Source organism: Salvelinus namaycush, chromosome 2 (genome assembly GCF_016432855.1).
Source record: "Salvelinus namaycush isolate Seneca chromosome 2, SaNama_1.0, whole genome shotgun sequence".
Lineage (NCBI taxonomy): Eukaryota > Metazoa > Chordata > Actinopteri > Salmoniformes > Salmonidae > Salvelinus > Salvelinus namaycush.
Genome location: NC_052308.1, coordinates 8,568,259 through 8,586,916, shown reverse-complemented (window position 1 = coordinate 8,586,916; position 18,658 = coordinate 8,568,259). Strand labels below are relative to the sequence as shown.

General features: G+C 43.3%; 1 protein-coding gene across 1 annotated transcript; it reads right to left on the bottom strand.

Annotated features, from left to right (window-relative positions):
- Nucleotides 1–502: 502 nt before the first annotated feature.
- On the bottom strand, nucleotides 503–18,410 carry LOC120024285 (troponin I, slow skeletal muscle-like). The gene is made up of 8 exons (XM_038968489.1): nucleotides 18,321–18,410; nucleotides 12,518–12,550; nucleotides 12,314–12,320; nucleotides 12,151–12,192; nucleotides 11,917–12,048; nucleotides 11,733–11,822; nucleotides 10,226–10,402; nucleotides 503–974 (listed from the first exon to the last, which is right to left on the bottom strand). The coding sequence occupies exons 2-8, from the start codon at nucleotides 12,529–12,531 to the stop codon at nucleotides 870–872; spliced, it is 567 nt and encodes a 188-aa protein (XP_038824417.1). The 5' UTR covers nucleotides 12,532–12,550; nucleotides 18,321–18,410; the 3' UTR covers nucleotides 503–869.
- Between the last annotated feature and the right edge of the window lie 248 nt (nucleotides 18,411–18,658).

Sequence of the window (18,658 nt, the reverse complement as noted above, 5' to 3'; positions counted from 1 at the left end):
GTGTAGTTGTTACTTTCGTAAGGACACCATCAGGAGAGTGTAGTTGTTACTTTCGTACAGACACCATCAGGAGAGTGTAGTTGCACCTTTCGTAAGGACACCATTAGGAGAGTGTAGTTGTTATTTCGTAAGGACACCACCAGGAGAGTGTAGTTGTTACTTTCGTAAGGAAACCATCAGGAGAGTGTAGTTGTTACTTTCGTACGGACACCATCAGGAGAGTGTAGTTGTTACTTTCGTAAGGACACCATCAGGAGAGTGTAGTTGTTACTTTCGTAAGGACACCATCAGGAGAGTGTAGTTGTTATTTCGTAAGGACACCACCAGGAGAGTGTAGTTGTTACTTTCGTAAGGACACCATCAGGAGAGTGTAGTTGTGTGAATGGTATGCACTCTAGTAGATACTTTACAGTTATCATTTGGTGTTGAACGCTAACAATAGTCGGATGAACTAAATAACACATTTGCATAAACAATAATATTTTTTATTGTAGTAGAAGGATATGCCACAATGAATGTACAGCAAGCAAAACATCTACAGCATCTACAACTTTAAAGTAAAGCTGGCTTATCTTACTTTATCATTTATTCTCAGGCCAATATTATCAGTAAGGAGCAGAAATTGTCTTCATGCCCTTTTTCACCCATAACAAAATAACATAAAATTGTGATTAGCTAACAGCTTGTGCTGTATAAACCATGCTGAACAAAGAATAAAACAATTGTATTAATGGCACTGAAAGACAAAGTAGATACATTCACAAGAGATTAAAAGGCCAAACCGTTCGTACATTTTGAATGTCCGGGACTAATAAAAATGAAAGAAACACGAAACAAGGAAACCAAATGTTTAGTATTCTCTTCTGAGTCTATGGGGCGGGGCCTTTCGCTGCGTCAAACATCTTCTTTCTGCCCTCCATGCCAGACATGGCCTCCACATTCTTCCTCCAGTCACTGACCTCTACTGTCTTCTCCTGCAGGCACACAGACAATGGCAGTCACTATCATGACAGTAGGATTTCAGTTTGTCAGTCCTATGGCTGGTCAGCTTCAAGGTACAGAACAAACTGTTAGATTGTGTCATATATGTACAGACTCAGGGAAACATTGACCTGACAATTTAAACAAAACTCCAAACAAAACTCCAGACAGTATATTATTAAAAAAATAACAGCAAAAGTCATCGTTGCATCACACTATTTGTAAAAACGGCTAGCAGGAACTCGTGAGAGCGATCGACTGTGAATGACCTTATCCATTATTAACTTATGGTGATTGCTTAGGTTCTGCTCACTACAGTGTTGTCCGGTTAGAACACCATGTTGAGGCACATTACTCTTGATAGTCACCACCACACACACACGTGCACACACACACACACACACACACGTGGACACACACACACACACACACACGTGCACACACACACACGTGGACACACACACACGTGGACTCACACACACACACTCACACACACACACACGTGGACACAGCTGCTCCTATTGAAGGTAGTTCTTTAGATGTGATAATCCAAATGACTTGGAATCGTATTTTTTGTGCTTGTATAAGGCAAAGATTTGCACACATGTAAACAGTATTAGTTAACTATGCAATGTATATGTACATGAATAAATGGCAAATGGCAATGCACTTTAAGACATCTACAAAGGGCTATAAACCCAGCGTCAATATAAGCATATAACTTAACATTCACCTCTTGGAGCGAGGAACTAATTGCTTGGCTTGAGAAGGGACAATATTTATGGCACTCTCTCTCCAGCCTGTTGTGAGAATTTCCAGGGCTGAGATCTTATCTGATCTGCCCCCACAAGGTCGTAAATTACTTTGCGCATGAGCAAGCTTCAAGAAAATCAAATCAAATCAATTCAGTAGTGTCTGGGATGACTCTGGATGCTCACCTTAATAAAGGCCACTATGGAAAACACTGCTGTAGCGTTTTCATGCAAAAGACTATGTTTACCAATGCAACAATTAAACAACTTCTGTAAAAGAACTTGTGCAACCAATGTAATAATAACACTGATGGCAGTACGGAATAATACTACATACGATAAATAATACACAAAGCAGCATTGGCAACTCTAACAATAAAGAATAGTTACAGCCATACAGTAAAACATATGGCTGAAACTTATCAAAATACCTTTAAGTAATTAGTGGTAATTACCTATTATTACACAGCATGTAAAACCACCAATAACCCCCCCTGCAACTTACATTTCTATACACACACAACATTCAGACATTGGTGTTACTGTCAACAATAAAAAGTCCTCAGAAAACGTGTCTTCTCCCTTCAGACGACGATAACACTCTGACCTGAGTGGACGGGTGCAGTGTCCAGATGCGCATTTCCAGGTGCTCTGATTGGTCGGGAATGGCAGGGCCATGATGGGTGAGGGATAACTAAGGTAGGCTGAACAGCCAAACTAACGGGACTTAAGGGAAACTGAAGGAACTATAAGGGAAACTTCGGTACAGAGGGGAGGAGCAGGAAAGCCTTTATTTTACAGCCACCACAATATTTCTTATGGAAATATGTGACCCGATTCAGGAAACTAGGCGTATGTCGCAAGTCACGACTTTACAGGAGAGCCGTTTGAACGTAAAAAATATATTTTTATCAAAATGCGTTTTTTTTGGGCAGAAATGCCTTCTCGAACATGTGAACTTTCATGTGCTTAAATAACAAATGTTTATGCCATCTGTCAATACGAATAAAGTTGTTAACTTCTCTGGGATAGGTGGCAGTATTTCCACGTCCGGATGAAAAGCGTGTCCAAAGTAAACTGCCTGCTTCTCAGGCCCAGAACCTAAGATATGCATATTATTAGTGGATTTGGATAGAAAACACTCTGAAGTTTCTAAAACTGTTTGAATCATGTCTGTCAGTATAACAGAACTTATTTGGCAGGCGAAACCCCGAGGACAAACCATTCAGAATGTATTTTTTCTCATTCAAGGGTTTTTCATTGGGAGTCCTTATTTCTAAGGGACCTTCTTGCAGTTCCTATCGCTTCCACTGGATATCAACAGTCTTTAGAAATTGGTTGAGGTTTTTACTTTGAGAAATGAAGAAGTAGCCATATTCAGAATGAGGCTCGAGGGAAGTGTACTATTTGTTAGAGGCGCGTAACCTGAAAGCTAGCTACACTTTGTTTTCCTCCAGTATTGACCAAAGTATATCCCATCTTCAATTTTATTGATTATTTACGTAAAAAAATACCTAAAGTTGTATTACAAAAGTAGTTTGAAATGTTTGGACAAAGCTTACAGGTAACTTTTGAGATATTTGTAGTCACGTTGCGCAAGTTGGAACCGGTGTTTTTCTGGATCAAACACGCCAAATAAATGGACATTTTGGATATATATTGACGGAATTAATCGAACAAAAGGACCATTTGTGATGTTTATGGGACATATTGGAGTGCCAACAGAAGAAGCTCGTCAAAGGTAAGGCATGAATTATATCTTTATTTCTGCGTTTTGTGTTGCAGCTCCACGCACCAGGCTTCCAGTACGTCTCCTCAGTCCGGTGAGACCTGTTCCGGCTCCACGTAAGAAGCCACCAGTGATGAACCATGGCCCGGAGCCTCCAGTGATGATCCATGGCACGGAGCCTCCAGTGATGATCCATGGCCCGGAGCCTCCAGTGATGATCCATGGCACGGTCCCCGGTCCGGAGCCTGCAGCAACGGTCCCCAGTCCGGAGCCTCCAGTGACGGTCCCCAGTCCTGAACCTCCAGCGACGGTCCCCAGTCCGGAACCTCCAGCGACGGTCTCCAATCCGGAGCTTGCAGCGACGGTCCCCAGTCCGGAGCCAGCAGCGACGGTCCCCAGCCCGGAGCCTCCAGTGATGATCCATGGCACGGAGCCTCCAGTGATGATCCATGGCACGAAGCCTCCAGTGATAATCCATGGCACGAAGCCTCCAGTGATGATCCATGGCCCGGAGCCTCCAGTGATGATCCATGGCACGGTCCCCGGTCCGGAGCCTGCAGCAACGGTCCCCAGTCCGGAGCCTCCAGCGACGGTCCCCAGTCCGGAACCTCCAGCGACGGTCTCCAGTCCGGAGCTTGCAGCGACGGTCCCCAGTCCGGAGCCTCCAGCGACGGTCCCCAGTCCGGAGCCAGCAGCGACGGTCCCCAGTCCGGAGCCTCCAGCGACGGTCCCCAGTCCGGAGCCTCCAGCGACGGTCCCCAGTCCGGAGCCTCCAGCGACAGTCCCCAGTCCGGAGCCTCCAGCGACTGTCCCCAGTCCGGAGCCTCCAGCGACGGTCCCCAGTCCGGAGCCTCCAGCGACGGTCTCCAGTCCGGAGCCTCCAGCGACGATCTCCAGTCCGGAGCATCCAGCGAATGTCCCCAGTCCGGAGCCTCCAGCAACGGTCCCCATTCCGGAGCCTCCAACGACGGTCCCCAGTCCGGATCCTGCAGCGATGGTTCCCAGTCCGAAGCCTCCAGCGAGGGTCTCCAGTCCGGAGCTTACAGGGAGGGTTCCTAGCCTGGAGTACCCGACGACGATCTACGGTCCGGAGGTCCCGGCGACGATCCCTGCACCAGAGGCACCACCGAAGTGGGGGGAGCCTCAAGCAGAGCAAGGGTCTGCGTCCCGCACCGGAGCCTCCACCAAGAGTTGATGCTCATCCGGACCCTCCCCTATAGGTTCAGTGGGGGGGGGGGGGGGGGGGGGGGGGATACTGTCACGTCCTGACCTTAGAGATCCTTATTATTCTCTATGTTTGGTTAGGTCAGGGTGTGACTCGGGTGGGAAAGTCTATGTTTTCTATTTCTTTGTTTTTGGCCGAGTGTGGTTCCCAATCAGAAGCAGCTGTCTATCGTTGTCTCTGATTGGGATCATATATAAGTTGTAATTTTCCTTTTGGGTTTTGTGGGATCTTGTTTTCTGTTTAGTGTCTGTGCCTGACGGAACTGTTCGCTTTCGTTTTTTTGTCTTTGTTATTTTGTTTTGGTGTCATCGATAAAAAGACAATGTACGCCTACCACGCTGCGCCTTGGTCCACTCTTTCTCCCACAAACAAGAGACGTTACACCAACATTAAAGTGACATGTCTAAACAAACGACCCCAAGTTAAAGCTTGCTGTAGCTAGCTAACGTTAGCTGATGTTAGATGTCTGACTTGCTAGCTAACGTTAGCATTGAACCTAACTTATTTAGTTAACTTTAGCCATGACAATCAGTTTGTATTGCTAGTAACGTTACTCTATGGATTGGGACTATAGTAAATTTTTTAGCTAGATAACGTTAACGTGACATGTCTGAACAAAAGACCCCAAATTAAAGCTTGCTGTTAGCTAGCTGAGGTTAGATGGCTGGCTTGCTAACTGATGTTAACATTGAACCTAATTTATTTGGTTAACTTTAGCTCTGACAATCGGTTTGTATTGCTAGTAGCGTTACTCTATGGATTGGGATTATAGTTCATTTTTTAGCTAGCTAACGTGACATGTCTAAACAAAATACCTCAAGTTAAAGCTTGCTGTTAGCTAGCTAACATTAGCTGAGGTTAGATGGCTACTTGCTAGCTAACATTAATTTACGTGTATGAATTGTGTGATGTTTTCTCAGAATGCCATTTCACATTGCTAGTTATAGTCTAATGTTAGCTAGCTAACATTGAACCTATTTGGTTAACTTTAGGTAGCTATGACACTGGGTTTATATTGCTAGTTAAAGCTTTCTGCTAGCTAGCCAGCTGACGTTAGATGGCTGGCTAGCTAGCTAACATTACGTGTTTGAAGTGTGTGTAGTGATATCTCAGAATGCCATTTCGCATCTACTGTATAATAATGCTACAATATTTGTCTGGATTTTGTATTTCAGCATCAGTAGAGCACGCCTGACTCTCCTCCACGAGTCATACAGGGAGAATAGTTTAATGCCTCCCATCAAATAGAAAGCTGGCCCAAGCAAGCAAAGGCAGCAGCGCAGTCATCAACTACATGCACCATTTCTTCACCAACTACAGAGTTGGGGAAACAAGTGTGGACCTGAAATGTGATAACTGCAGTGGCCAAAACAAGAACAAGTTTGTGCTCTGGTATTGTGTGTGGCGGACCATGCACAAGCTCCACAACAGTCTGGATCTTCACTTCCTGATCACAGGCCACACCAAGTTTGCCCCCGACTTGTGCTTCGGCCTCATCAAGCAACGCTTCAGATAGACCAGAGTGAACACTTTGTCTGAGATTGCTGGTGTTGTGAAGGACAGCACTGTGACAGGGGTCAACATTCCACAGCTGTTTGGACTTGAGGATGGTATGGTGCTGGTGGAAAGCTATGTCTGGCAACAACGCCCGACTCGATACTTCAGGCCGCTGCCACAGATCAAGCAGTACCAGCACTTAAGGTGAAAATCCTTTTCATTGCACTGCATGACGTTATTCTTCTTATCTAAACTTGGGAGGTGAATTGATGTTTTGCAGGGTTGTAATGTCTTCTGACAGCTTCTATGCTCTGGAGCCTGGCGTTGTTGTCGCCAAGGAGCGTTCGGACTGTCTGGACCAGGTTTCAGATGCTGTGCAACGCTGACATCCTTCCTTCCATAGATGGTCTGCCTATACTTGCACCACCTGGACTGGACACAGCTAGACAAACATATATTTTTGAGAAGATCAGGGAGTTTGCGACAACGAGGCTATGGACATCACATGCCCTGCACCAAAGTTTTACTGCTAACCTACAAAACATTACATGGGCTTGGTCCTGCCTATCTTTCCGATTTGGTCCTGCTGTACGTACCTACATGTACGCTACAGTCACAAGACGCAGGCCTCCTTACTGCCCTAGAATTTCTAATCAAATAGCTGGAGGCAGGGCTTTCTCCAGTAGAGCTCCATATTTATGGAATGGTCTGCCTACCCATGTGAGAGACGCAGACTCGGTCTCGACCTTAATGAAGACTCATCTCTTCAGTAGGTCCTATGATTGAGTGTAGTCTGGCCCATGAGTGTAAAGGTGAACGGAAAGGCACTGGAGCAACAAACCACCCTTGCTGTCTCTGCCTGGCCGGTTCCCCTCTCTCCACTGGGATTCTCTGCCTCAAACCCTATTACGTGTGCTGAGTCACTGGCTTACTGGTGCTCTTCCATGCTGTCCCTAGGAGGGGTGTGTCTCTTGAGTGGGTTGAGTCACTGACGTGGTCTTCCTGTCTGGGTTGGCGATCCCCCCCTCTTCGGATTCATGCCAAGGGGAGGATCTTTGTGGGCTATACTCGGGCCTTGTCTCAGGATAGTAAGTTGGTGGTTGAAGATATCCCTCTAGTGGTGTGGGGGCTGTGCTTTGGCAAAGTGGGTGGGGTTATATCCTACCTGTTTGGCCCTGTCCGGGGGTATCGTCGGACGGGGCCATAGTGTATTCCGACCTCTCCAGTCTCAGCCTCCAGTATTTATGTTGCAATAGTTTATGTCGGGGGGCTAGGGTCAGTCTGTTGTATCTGGACTATTTCTCCTGTCTTATCCGGTGTCCTGTGTGAATTTGGGTATGCTCTCTCTAATTCTCTCTCCCTCTCTTTCTTTCTCTCGGAGGACCTAAGCCCTAGGAACATGCCTCAGGGCTACCTGGCCTGATGACTCCTTGCTGTCCCCAGTCCACCTGGTCATGCTGCTACTCCAGTTTCAACTGTTCTGCCTGCGGCTATGGAACCCTGACCTGTTCACCGGATGTGCTACCTTGTGCGGAAGAGATTGTGATTATTATTATCTCACCCTGCTGGTCATCTATGAACATTTGAACATCTTGGCCATGTTCTGTTATAATCTCCACTTGGCACAGCCAGAAGAGGACTGGCCAACCCTCATAGCCTAGTTCCTCTCTAGGATTCTTCCTAGGTTTCGACCTTTCTAGGGAGTTTTTCCTATCCACCGTGCTTCTACACCTGCATTGCTTGCTGTTTGGGGTTTTAGGCTGGGTATCTGTACAGCACTTTGTGACATCAGCTGATGTAAGAAGGGCTTTATTAATACATTTGATTGATTGACCCAAGTCAAGGGCAGGACAGAAACATGCTCTCCGAATATAGATTCCCTGTTCATGCGTGGTTCGGACGGACCAGTAATCAGCACTATCTGCAGTGCCTCTATTCAAATGACTCTCTCCTAACCCACACGCCATATGTTGCTGCTACTATTTTTGATTTACTTTTATCCTGCTGCTCAGTCACTTTACCCCTGATTGTATGCATACAACTACCTTGTGTATCACTGATATCTTTATTGATATTGTTCTTGTACATACTGTATATTATTTTATTTTGACACAATATACTTCTAGTATTGCTACTATGCAAGTAACCATTTGGCTGTACCATTTACACCTTCTGCAGAGACCCATTCACTTAGCAAGACTTAGCAAAATATTGATATGTAAAATTATTATTGATATGTGTGGTTGTAACATGATTTTGTGACATACTACAACAATATCATTTGACCGTATCAAGTGTCCACCACATACATATATGGCTGCATGGCCTTAACTTATGTATGGAATACTATGTGATAAGTGTGCATGTAACAGTATATAAAGCATGTGAATGTACTGGTGTGAAGGCATGGGCAGTGGTCAAAGTTACTTAAGTAAAAATACTTCTTAACTTCTTGACTCACGGATCCCTTTAGCGGGATCATTTTCGTAAACAACCGCTGAATTGCAGAGCGCCAAATTTTAAAAAAATACTAAAAATATTTACACAATAATACACAATAAATGTTATTTTTGTTCGGTAAAGATGATATTTATAACCAAAAACCTCCATTTGGTTTGCGCGTTATGTTCAGAAAACCACAGGCTCGTGCCGGTCCTGAAGGGCAGACGAAAATTCCAAAAACTATCCGTAATGTTCGTAGAAACATGTCAAACTTTTTTTATAATCAATCCTCAGGTTGTTTTTAACATACATAATCAATAATATTTAAACCGGACGGTAAACTATTCAATACTACAGAGAAAGAAAATGTCGCGCTACAACTCTCGCGCGCAGGAACTAATCAAAGGACACCTGACGCGTTTTGATAAATCTCGCTCATTTTTCAAAATAAAAGCTTGAAACTATGTCTAAAGCCTGGTCACAGCCTGAGGAAGCCATTGGAAAATGAATCTGGTTGATACCCCTTTAAATGGAGGAGGGGCAGGCAATGGAACAGGGATTTTCCAAATAAAAGGCACTTCCGGGTTGGATTTCCTCAGGTTTTCGCCTGCAAAATCAGTTCTGTTATACTCACAGACAATATTTTTGACAGTTTTGGAAACTTTAGAGTGTTTTCTATCCTAATCTGTCAATGCTATGCATATTCTAGCATCTGGGCCTGAGAAATAGTCTGTTTACCTTGGGAATGTTATTTTTCCATAAAATAAAAAAATAGTGCCCCCTAGCTGAAAGAGGTTAAAGTACCACTTAAGTATTTTTTTAGGGTATCTGTACATTACTTTACTTTTTATATTTTTGGCAACTTTTACTTTTACTTCACTACATTCCTAAATAAAATAATGTACTTTTTACTCCATACATTTTCCCTGACACCCAAAAGTACTCGTTACATTTTGGCAGGAAAATTGTCCAATTCACACACTTATCAAGAGAACATCCCTACTGCATCTGATCTGGCAGACTCAATAAACACAAATGCTTTGTTTGTAAATTATGTCTGAGTGTTGGAGTGTGCCCCCTCATCTTCCTCAGGTGCATAGCGTTTTTTTGTGGCGGTCTGGGCTGAGGTGGGTAGTGACAGGCGTCTCTTGGCAAGAAACACAGACTCCTCTTCGCGGCATCTCAACATGTCAACTATAGCAGGCCAGAATCCGGTGATTCTAAGGGCCATGTTAAAACATCTAGCTGGAGCCGTCTGGGCGGTTGGCTGTATATGCCCTCACACACTAGTGACTTAATGCTACTTTGGTCAAACTCCACTACAAGCGGTCTGGCAAGAACCAATCAGATGTTCCAAATCCATAGTTTTATTCTATAGTTCACCAGCACACATTAGTACACACAAAGATCACTTCTTTAAAATAGACACTGAAAACTTGGTTGTGAGCCAAACTTGCATGACTTAAGGGAAACTGAAGGGACTGTGAGGGAAAGTCAGGTAGAGAGGAGAGGAGCAGGACAGACTTTTTTTTACACTAATGCTTGCTACCTTTGGTCTGATGAGGACCCACTAAATATACCACGGCAAACAAAACATACCTTCTCTGTGTCCTCCTTCTTGACTGACTTCAGGTTTGTCCGGAGGTCCATGGAGACCTTGTGTTTGGAGCCTAGAAGGGAGCGCAGGATGGCATCAGCAGAGACCCTCACCCTCCTCAGGTTGGGCCGCTTGAACTTCCCCCTCAGGTCCAGAACCTTGATGTTCAGGTCCTTTATCTGCGGGACAGAAGAGGTGGACCATCATAGAGATAAAACTAAAGTTTCTTCAATCTTTATGGGCTACACAACAGGCATCTGGGACCACAATGGAAATAAGTATCAGACTTTGTTGTGCAATCTCTGCAATTTTTTTCCCTTTGCTATGAGACACGAAATTGAGCTCATGTGCATTCTGTTTCAATTGATCATCCTTGAGATGTTTCTACAACTTGAATGGAGTCCACCTGTGGTAAATTAAATTGATTGGACATGATTTGGAAAGGTACATCTTTCTATATAAGGTCCCATAGTTGACAGTGCATGTCAGAGGAAAAACCAAGCCATGCGGTCAAAGGAATTGTCCGCACAGCTCCGAGACAGGATTGTGTCAAGGCACAGATCTGGGGGAAGGGTACCAAAAAATGTCTGCAGCATTGAAGGTCCCCGAGAACACAGTGGATAATAGTCTGTCCTCGGTTGCAACACTTACTACTGAGTTCCAAACTGCCTCTGGAAGCAACATCAGCACAACAACTGTTGGTCGGGAGCTTCATGAAATGGGTTTCCATGGCTGTGCAGCCGCACACAAACCTAAACAAACCCAAACCTAAATCACCATGCGCAATGCCAAGTGTAGGCTGGAGTGGTGTAAAGCTCGACGCCATTGGACTCCGGAGCAGTGGAAATGCGTTCTCTGGAGTGATGAATCACGCTTCACCATCTGGCAGTACAACGAATGAATCAGGGTTGCCAGGTGAACTCTACCTGCCTGAATGCACAGTTACAACTGTAAAGTTTAGTGGAGGAAGAATGGTCTGGGGATGTTTTTAATGGTTCGGGCTAGGCCCCTTAGTTCCTTTGAAAGGAAATCTATAGCATACAATGACATTTAAGATGATACTGTGCTTCCAACCTTGTGGCAAGAGTTTGGGGAAGGCCCTTTTCTGTTTCAGAATGACAATGCCCGTGCACAAAGCGAGGTCAATACAGAAATGGTATGTCAACATTGGTATGGAAGAACTTGACTGGCCTGAGCCCTGACCTCAACCCCATCGAACACCTTTGGGATGAATTGGAACGCAGACTGAGAGCCAGGCCTAATCGCCCAACATCAGTGCCCGACCTAACTTATGCTTTTGTGGCTGAATGGAAGCCAGTCCCCGCAGCAATGTTCCAACATCTAGTGGAAAGCCTTCCCAGAAGAGTTGAGGCTGTTATAGCAGCAAAGGGGGGGACCAACTCCATATTAATGCCCATGATGTTGGAATGAGACATTCGATGAGCAGGTGTCCACATACTTTTGGTCATGTAGTGTATGATTCAAGCAGCATCATGTAGGCTACGTTACCTCTCTGGTGTTGTGCATGACTTTGGCTTCAATGTCATATCGCTCCTCATCCACCACATCAACCTTGGCATGTAACTCCTGACATAACTCCTGTTCAGGAAATTAGAATTAGCAATGAGCTACCCAGCAGCCAGGACCATAAACAGTCAACAGGTTTATTGAACGTATGTATGGATGGGAGTACCTGGAGCTCAGCAAAGGACATGCCACCAGTCTGTAAGGGAGGAGCTCTCTCTGCCAGATACCTCTCCTTCTCCTCCTCTTTATCCACTATCTCCTGCTCGATCTCCTCCTTCGCCTTGGCCACCATTAAGCTCTGAAAATACATTTAAGTTTGAAAATGTATTGCCACATATGATAGATAGTTGCCAAATAGTCAAGTGTTATTGCTGTAGTCATAGTGTGGCTATAGACTCACCTTTAGCATGAGCTTACGGGAGGCAGAGATCTTCGACTTTTGCTTCAAAAATATTAAATCAATTTGATTAATTTAGTTATAGTCAAATTATGATTGACAGTATAATAATGTCTCAATTAATCAGAGTTTATCAGCATTTATGTAATACAATTAGAGCTCTTACCTCTTGTCTGTAAAGAAAAAACACATTTTAGTGTAAACATAATTTGGCATTAGAGATAAAGTATCTGAAATACATACCCGATGTGGCAGACAGAATTTATCAGGCAGTCATTGCTAGTGTTTCTTAAGATAACTGCCATGTGATGTCTGACCCTTCTCTTAAAGGGGACTGCTGGAAAAGAAAACAGAAACATGATATACTTACACTTGATCCGGCATCTTGGCAATGTAGATTCACCTAGAAGACAAAAATAAATCTTATTGTTTCTGAAGTGCTTGATGACAGAGACCACAAATCTACAGCAGTGGTTCCCAAACTTTTTATAGTCCCGTACCCCTTCAAACATTCAACCTCCAGCTGCGTACCCCCTCTAGCACCAGGGTCAGCACACTTTTTTTGCCATCATTGTAAGCCTGCCACACACACATAAGATACATTTATTAAACATAACAATGAGTGTGAGTTTTTGTCACAACCCGGCTCGTGGGAAGTGACAAAGCGCTCTTATAGGACCAGGGCACAAATAATTAATATAAAAATAATCAATAATTGTGCATTTTATTTAGCCATCTTACATATCAAACCTTATTTGTTCATCAAAAATCGTGAATAACTCACCACAGTTTAATGAGAAGAGTGTGCTTGAAAGCAATGTTGGGTTGTATTGGAGAGAGTCTCAGTCTTAAATCATTTTTCACACACCTGCCTGTATTTGGTTTTGCTTGTGAGGGCCAAGAATCCACTCTCACATGGGTATATGGTTGCAAAGGGCATCAGTGTCTTAACAGCCCAATTTGCCAAGGCAGGATACTCTGAGCGCAGCTCTATCCCTGACAGTGGCTTCTGATTAAATTCAATTTTCACAGGACAGTTTGTTGCAATTTAGATTGAGGCTCTCTTGTTCAGATATCGGTAAGTGGACTGGAGGCAGGGCATCAAAGGGATAAGCTTGAGTTCATTTGCACACAGAAAATCATACAATGATGGAAAGACCTGTGTGTTGTCCTTGTTAATGCAGACAGAGAAGAGCTCCAACCTCTTAATCATAGCCTCAATTTTGTCCTGCATATTGAATGTAGTTGTGGAGAGTCCCTATAATCCTAGATTCAGATCATTCAGGTGAGAAAAAACCTCACCCAGATAGGCCAGTCGTGTGAGAAACTCGTCATCATGCAAGCATTCAGACATGTGAAAATGATGCTCAGCAAAGAAAACTTTAAGCTCGTTTCTCAATAAAAAAAAAAACCATGCCAATACTTTGCCCCTTGATAACCAGCACACTTCTGTATGTTGTAAAAGCATTACATGGTCACTGCCCATATTATTGCATAATGCAGAAAATACAGGAGAGTTCAGGAGCCTTGCTTTAACAAAGTTAACCATTTTCACTGTAGAGTCCAAAACGTCTTTCAAGCTTCCAGGCATTCTCTTGGCAGCAAGAGCCTCTCAGTGGATGCTACAGTGTACCCAAGTGGCGTCGGGAGCAACTGCTTGCACACGCGTTACCACTCCACTATGTCTCCTTGTCATGGATTTTGCACCATCAGTACAGATACCAACACATCTTGACCACCAAAGTCCATTTGATGTCACAAAGCTGTCCAGTACTTTAAAAATATCCTCTCCTGTTGTGTTGTTTTCCAGTGGTTTGCAGAACAGGATGTCTTCCTTAATTGACCCCCCATAAACGTAACAGACATATACCAGGAGCTGTGCCAGGCCCGCCACGTCTGTTGACTCATCCAGCTGTAACGCATAGAATTCACTGGCTTGTATGCGAAGCAGCAATTGTTTCAAAACATCTCCTGCCATGTCACCGATGCGTCGTGAAACAGTGTTATTTGATGAAAGCATTGTCTGTATAGTTTATTTGGCCTTTTCCCCCAGCATTGTCCCATGTGGCTTGCCTGTCCTAGCCACTCGGTAGCTCACCATATAAGACGCTTCCAGACCCTTCTTATTAATGTTATCTGTTGCTTTTATACATGTCTTACTACTCGAAAGTCGTCTTAATTCTCGCTCAAAAAACTCCTGTGGCTTATTATTCGAATTGGCATGTTTCATTTCTAAATGTCTGCAGAAGAGTGAAGGTTTCATTGAGTTGTGAGATAGTACATATATGTCACGCCCTGACCTTAGAGAGCCTTTTTATGTCTCTATTTGGTTTGTTCAGGGTGTGATTTGGGGTGGGCATTCTATGTTTTGTTTGCTATGATTTTGTGTTTCTATGTTTTGGCCGGGTATGGTTCTCAATCAGGGACAGATGTCTATCGTTGTCTCTGATTGGGAACCATATTTAGGTAGCCCTTTTTCCCTCCTTTCGTTGTGGGTAGTTATCCTTGTTTGTGGCACTATAGCCCTTAAGCTTCACGGTCGTTTTGTATGGTTTATTGTTTAGTTGGCGTCATTTTAAATAAAGGGAAAATGTACGCTTACCACGCTGCGCTTTGGTCCAGTTCTTTCGACGGCCGTGAAAATATAACACACTGCGGCTGAGGAAAGGCACTACTCCCAATATAGGTGAACCCCAAATCAATGTAGTTCTCATCATATTTGCGCCTCTTCAATGGTCCAATGTCCCTGTCTGTTGTTCGGTGCTTTCCGGGTAAGGGGGCAGTAGCCCTTCGGCTGCATCAAATTCACAACTGTCAGTGTCCATGCTAGCTGGGCTAACAACAAATGTAGAATTACTAATGATAGCATTGGATGTGCGCGTGGAAGCAGAACAACTTGTGTCTTCGACAGGTGCAGTACTGCTGGTAGTAGCAGTACTACCAGTAGAGCTGGTATGTGTCTCTATGGACATGGGCCTTACTTTTTTTTAACCATTTATCAATTTTCGAGCAAACGGAATGAGCAGCAGCTACGTTTGGCTACATAGGGACCATTAGTGGAATTCTCGCCAGAGAGTAAAGGTTAATGTGATTCGATGTTAATTATTTGACTAAGCTATCTGTATTTGACATTGTGTTGTTATTTCGCTGAACACCAGATGGTTAAATTTTATTTTTGGCAGTGAAACGAGGCTACTCAGCCGAGATAAAAACATCACCCAAATGTATAGCCCATTACATTATCACGGCTGTTATTCTCCACCTTCTACAGCACATATTCACGGCTGTTATTCTCCACCTTCTACAGTACATTATCATGGTTTTTATTCTCCAGTAACTACATAACATTATCATGGTTGTTAATCGAGAACCTACTACAGTACATTATCATGGCTGTTATTCTCCACCAACTACAGTATATTATCATGGTTTGATATTCTCCACCAACGACAGTACATTATCATGGCTGTTATTCTCCACCAACTACAGTATATTATCATGGTTGTTACTCTCCACCAACTACAGTACATTATCATGGCTGTTATTCTCCACCAACTACAGTACATTATCATGGTTGTTACTCTCCACCAACTACAGCCCCTTATCATGGTTGTTACTCTCCACCAACTACAGTACATTATCATGGTTGTTACTCTCCACCAACTACAGTACATTATCATGGTTGTTACTCTCCACCTACTACAGTACATTATCATGGTTGTTACTCTCCACCAACTACAGTACATTATCATGGTTGTTACTCTCCACCAACTACAGTATATTATCATGGTTGTTACTCTCCACCAACTACAGTACATTATCATGGTTGTTACTCTCCACCTACTACAGTACATTATCATGGTTGTTACTCTCCACCAACTACAGTACATTATCATGGTTGTTACTCTCCACCAACTACAGTACATTATCATGGTTGTTACTCTCCACCAACTACAGTACATTATCATGGCTGTTATTCTCCACCAACTACAGTACATTATCATGGTTGTTACTCTCCACCAACTACAGTACATTATCATAGTTGTTACTCTCCACCAACTACAGTATATTATCATGGTTGTTACTCTCCACCAACTACAGTACATTATCATGGCTGTTATTCTCCACCAACTACAGTACATTATCATGGTTGTTACTCTCCACCAACTACAGTATATTATCATGGTTTGATATTCTCCACCAACTACAGTACATTATCATGGCTGTTATTCTCCACCAACTACAGTACATTATCATGGTTGTTACTCTCCACCAACTACAGCACATTATCATGGTTGTTACTCTCCACCAACTACAGTACATTATCATGGTTGTTATTCTCCACCAACTACAGTACATTATCATGGCTGTTATTCTCCACCAACTACAGTACATTATCATGGTTGTTACTCTCCACCAACTACAGTACATTATCATGGTTGTTACTCTCCACCAACTACAGTACATTATCATGGTTGTTACTCTCCACCAACTACAGTACATTATCATGGTTGTTACTCTCCACCTACTACAGTACATTATCATGGTTGTTACTCTCCACCAACTACAGTACATTATCATGGTTGTTACTCTCCACCAACTACAGTACATTATCATGGTTGTTACTCTCCACCAACTACAGTACATTATCATGGCTGTTATTCTCCACCAACTACAGTACATTATCATGGTTGTTACTCTCCACCAACTACAGTACATTATCATAGTTGTTACTCTCCACCAACTACAGTATATTATCATGGTTGTTACTCTCCACCAACTACAGTACATTATCATGGCTGTTATTCTCCACCAACTACAGTACATTATCATGGTTGTTACTCTCCACCAACTACAGTATATTATCATGGTTGTTACTCTCCACCAACTACAGTACATTATCATGGTTGTTACTCTCCACCAACTACAGTACATTATCATGGCTGTTACTCTCCACCAACTACAGTATATTATTATGGTTGTTACTCTCCACCAACTACAGTACATTATCATGGCTGTTATTCTCCACCAACTACAGTACATTATCATGGTTGTTACTCTCCACCAACTACAGTACATTATCATGGTTGTTACTCTCCACCAACTACAGTATATTATCATGGTTTGATATTCTCCACCTACTACAGTACATTATCAACAGGTTAAAAGTGGTCACTCAGGGCTCCAAGTGGTTTACTTCACCAGACCCTACTACTACGGCTCACCCTCTGGCCTGGGGTCTGGAGCCTGGGTTATGGAGCCTGGTGTCTGGAGCCTGGTGTCTGGAACCTGGGTTATGGAGCCTGGTGTATGGAGTCTGCGGTCTGGAGCCTGATGCCTGGGGTCTGGAGACCGTGGCCCGTGGCCCGTCCCCCTTCTGCTGACAATGGCTCTCCCCCAGAAAATAAAGTGATGGCAGACAGAGGGAGAGGCGTTCATCGGCTCTGGCGTGGTAACTATTCCAGACAGATAACAATCCCAGCTTTCTCCTGCTCATTTCCACTGGATAACGCTCCACAAATAGACCTGTCAGGCTGCCTTCTCCTTAAAGGGACCAGGAGGTTGGGATTAAGAGGTTCTTTTTTAGAATTTCCAATTCCATGAGGAATGTCGCAGTGTCCAGTTTAGATGGGAACCCAGTTTGAATTATTAGTAATATGAAACGATGTGGAATACTTAGAGGTTATGGAAATAACTGTTAAACATTTAAAACCTGTACAACTTCTTTAATTCTGTTGGAATTTATTGTCTGAGTCAAATCTGTAATGTCACAGTCAAATCCCATAAAGAATATACAATTAATTGGAACAAAAGATCAATTGGAAAACTCAAATCAGTTGGAAACCTGAAAGTCAAAAATGAATTTCCCAAACAAATTAATTGTAAAAAGAAAATAAGGAAAACCTATATTTTATTTCCAGATTTTTCTAATAGGCCTATCCTTAAAATGTTTAATTTTGCTCTTATGTAAATTGTGTCAATATCTAAAAAGTTAAATAAATAGTAAATTACTCAATAATGGCCGATTTTCTACATACTGAAATACACCGATATTTATGATAATACATTTAATAATGTTCTGCAATTATACCTGAACCTCAAATTCAAAGAATACAGAAAAGCTTTATGTATTGTCTCCTCAATATCCGAATGAGAGAGGAGTCCTGTCTTACCTTCCTGTGCTGAGGTGGGGGATGTTCCGTAGAGGCTCAGAGTGCTGGGAAGTAGAATGCACCAGAGTATTTAGCTGTCTCCCATTGTCCTTCCTGCCCGTCACTGGGACCCCAGAATAGAACACACCCTAGGCTGGTCTCTCTTATCCACTGCTTATAATGCTGAACTTTCCAGTCATACCTTTGGTTAGGAATGTTGGGGGTTGGACATTGTTATCTTATCTCAGTCACAGTGACTGACAAGCCAGCAATGAAAAGTATGTAAAGGAAGTTGTCCAAATAAACATAGCTCTGTATTTTATTCTCTTCAGACCATATGATGTAGCTTTGCTAAGTGA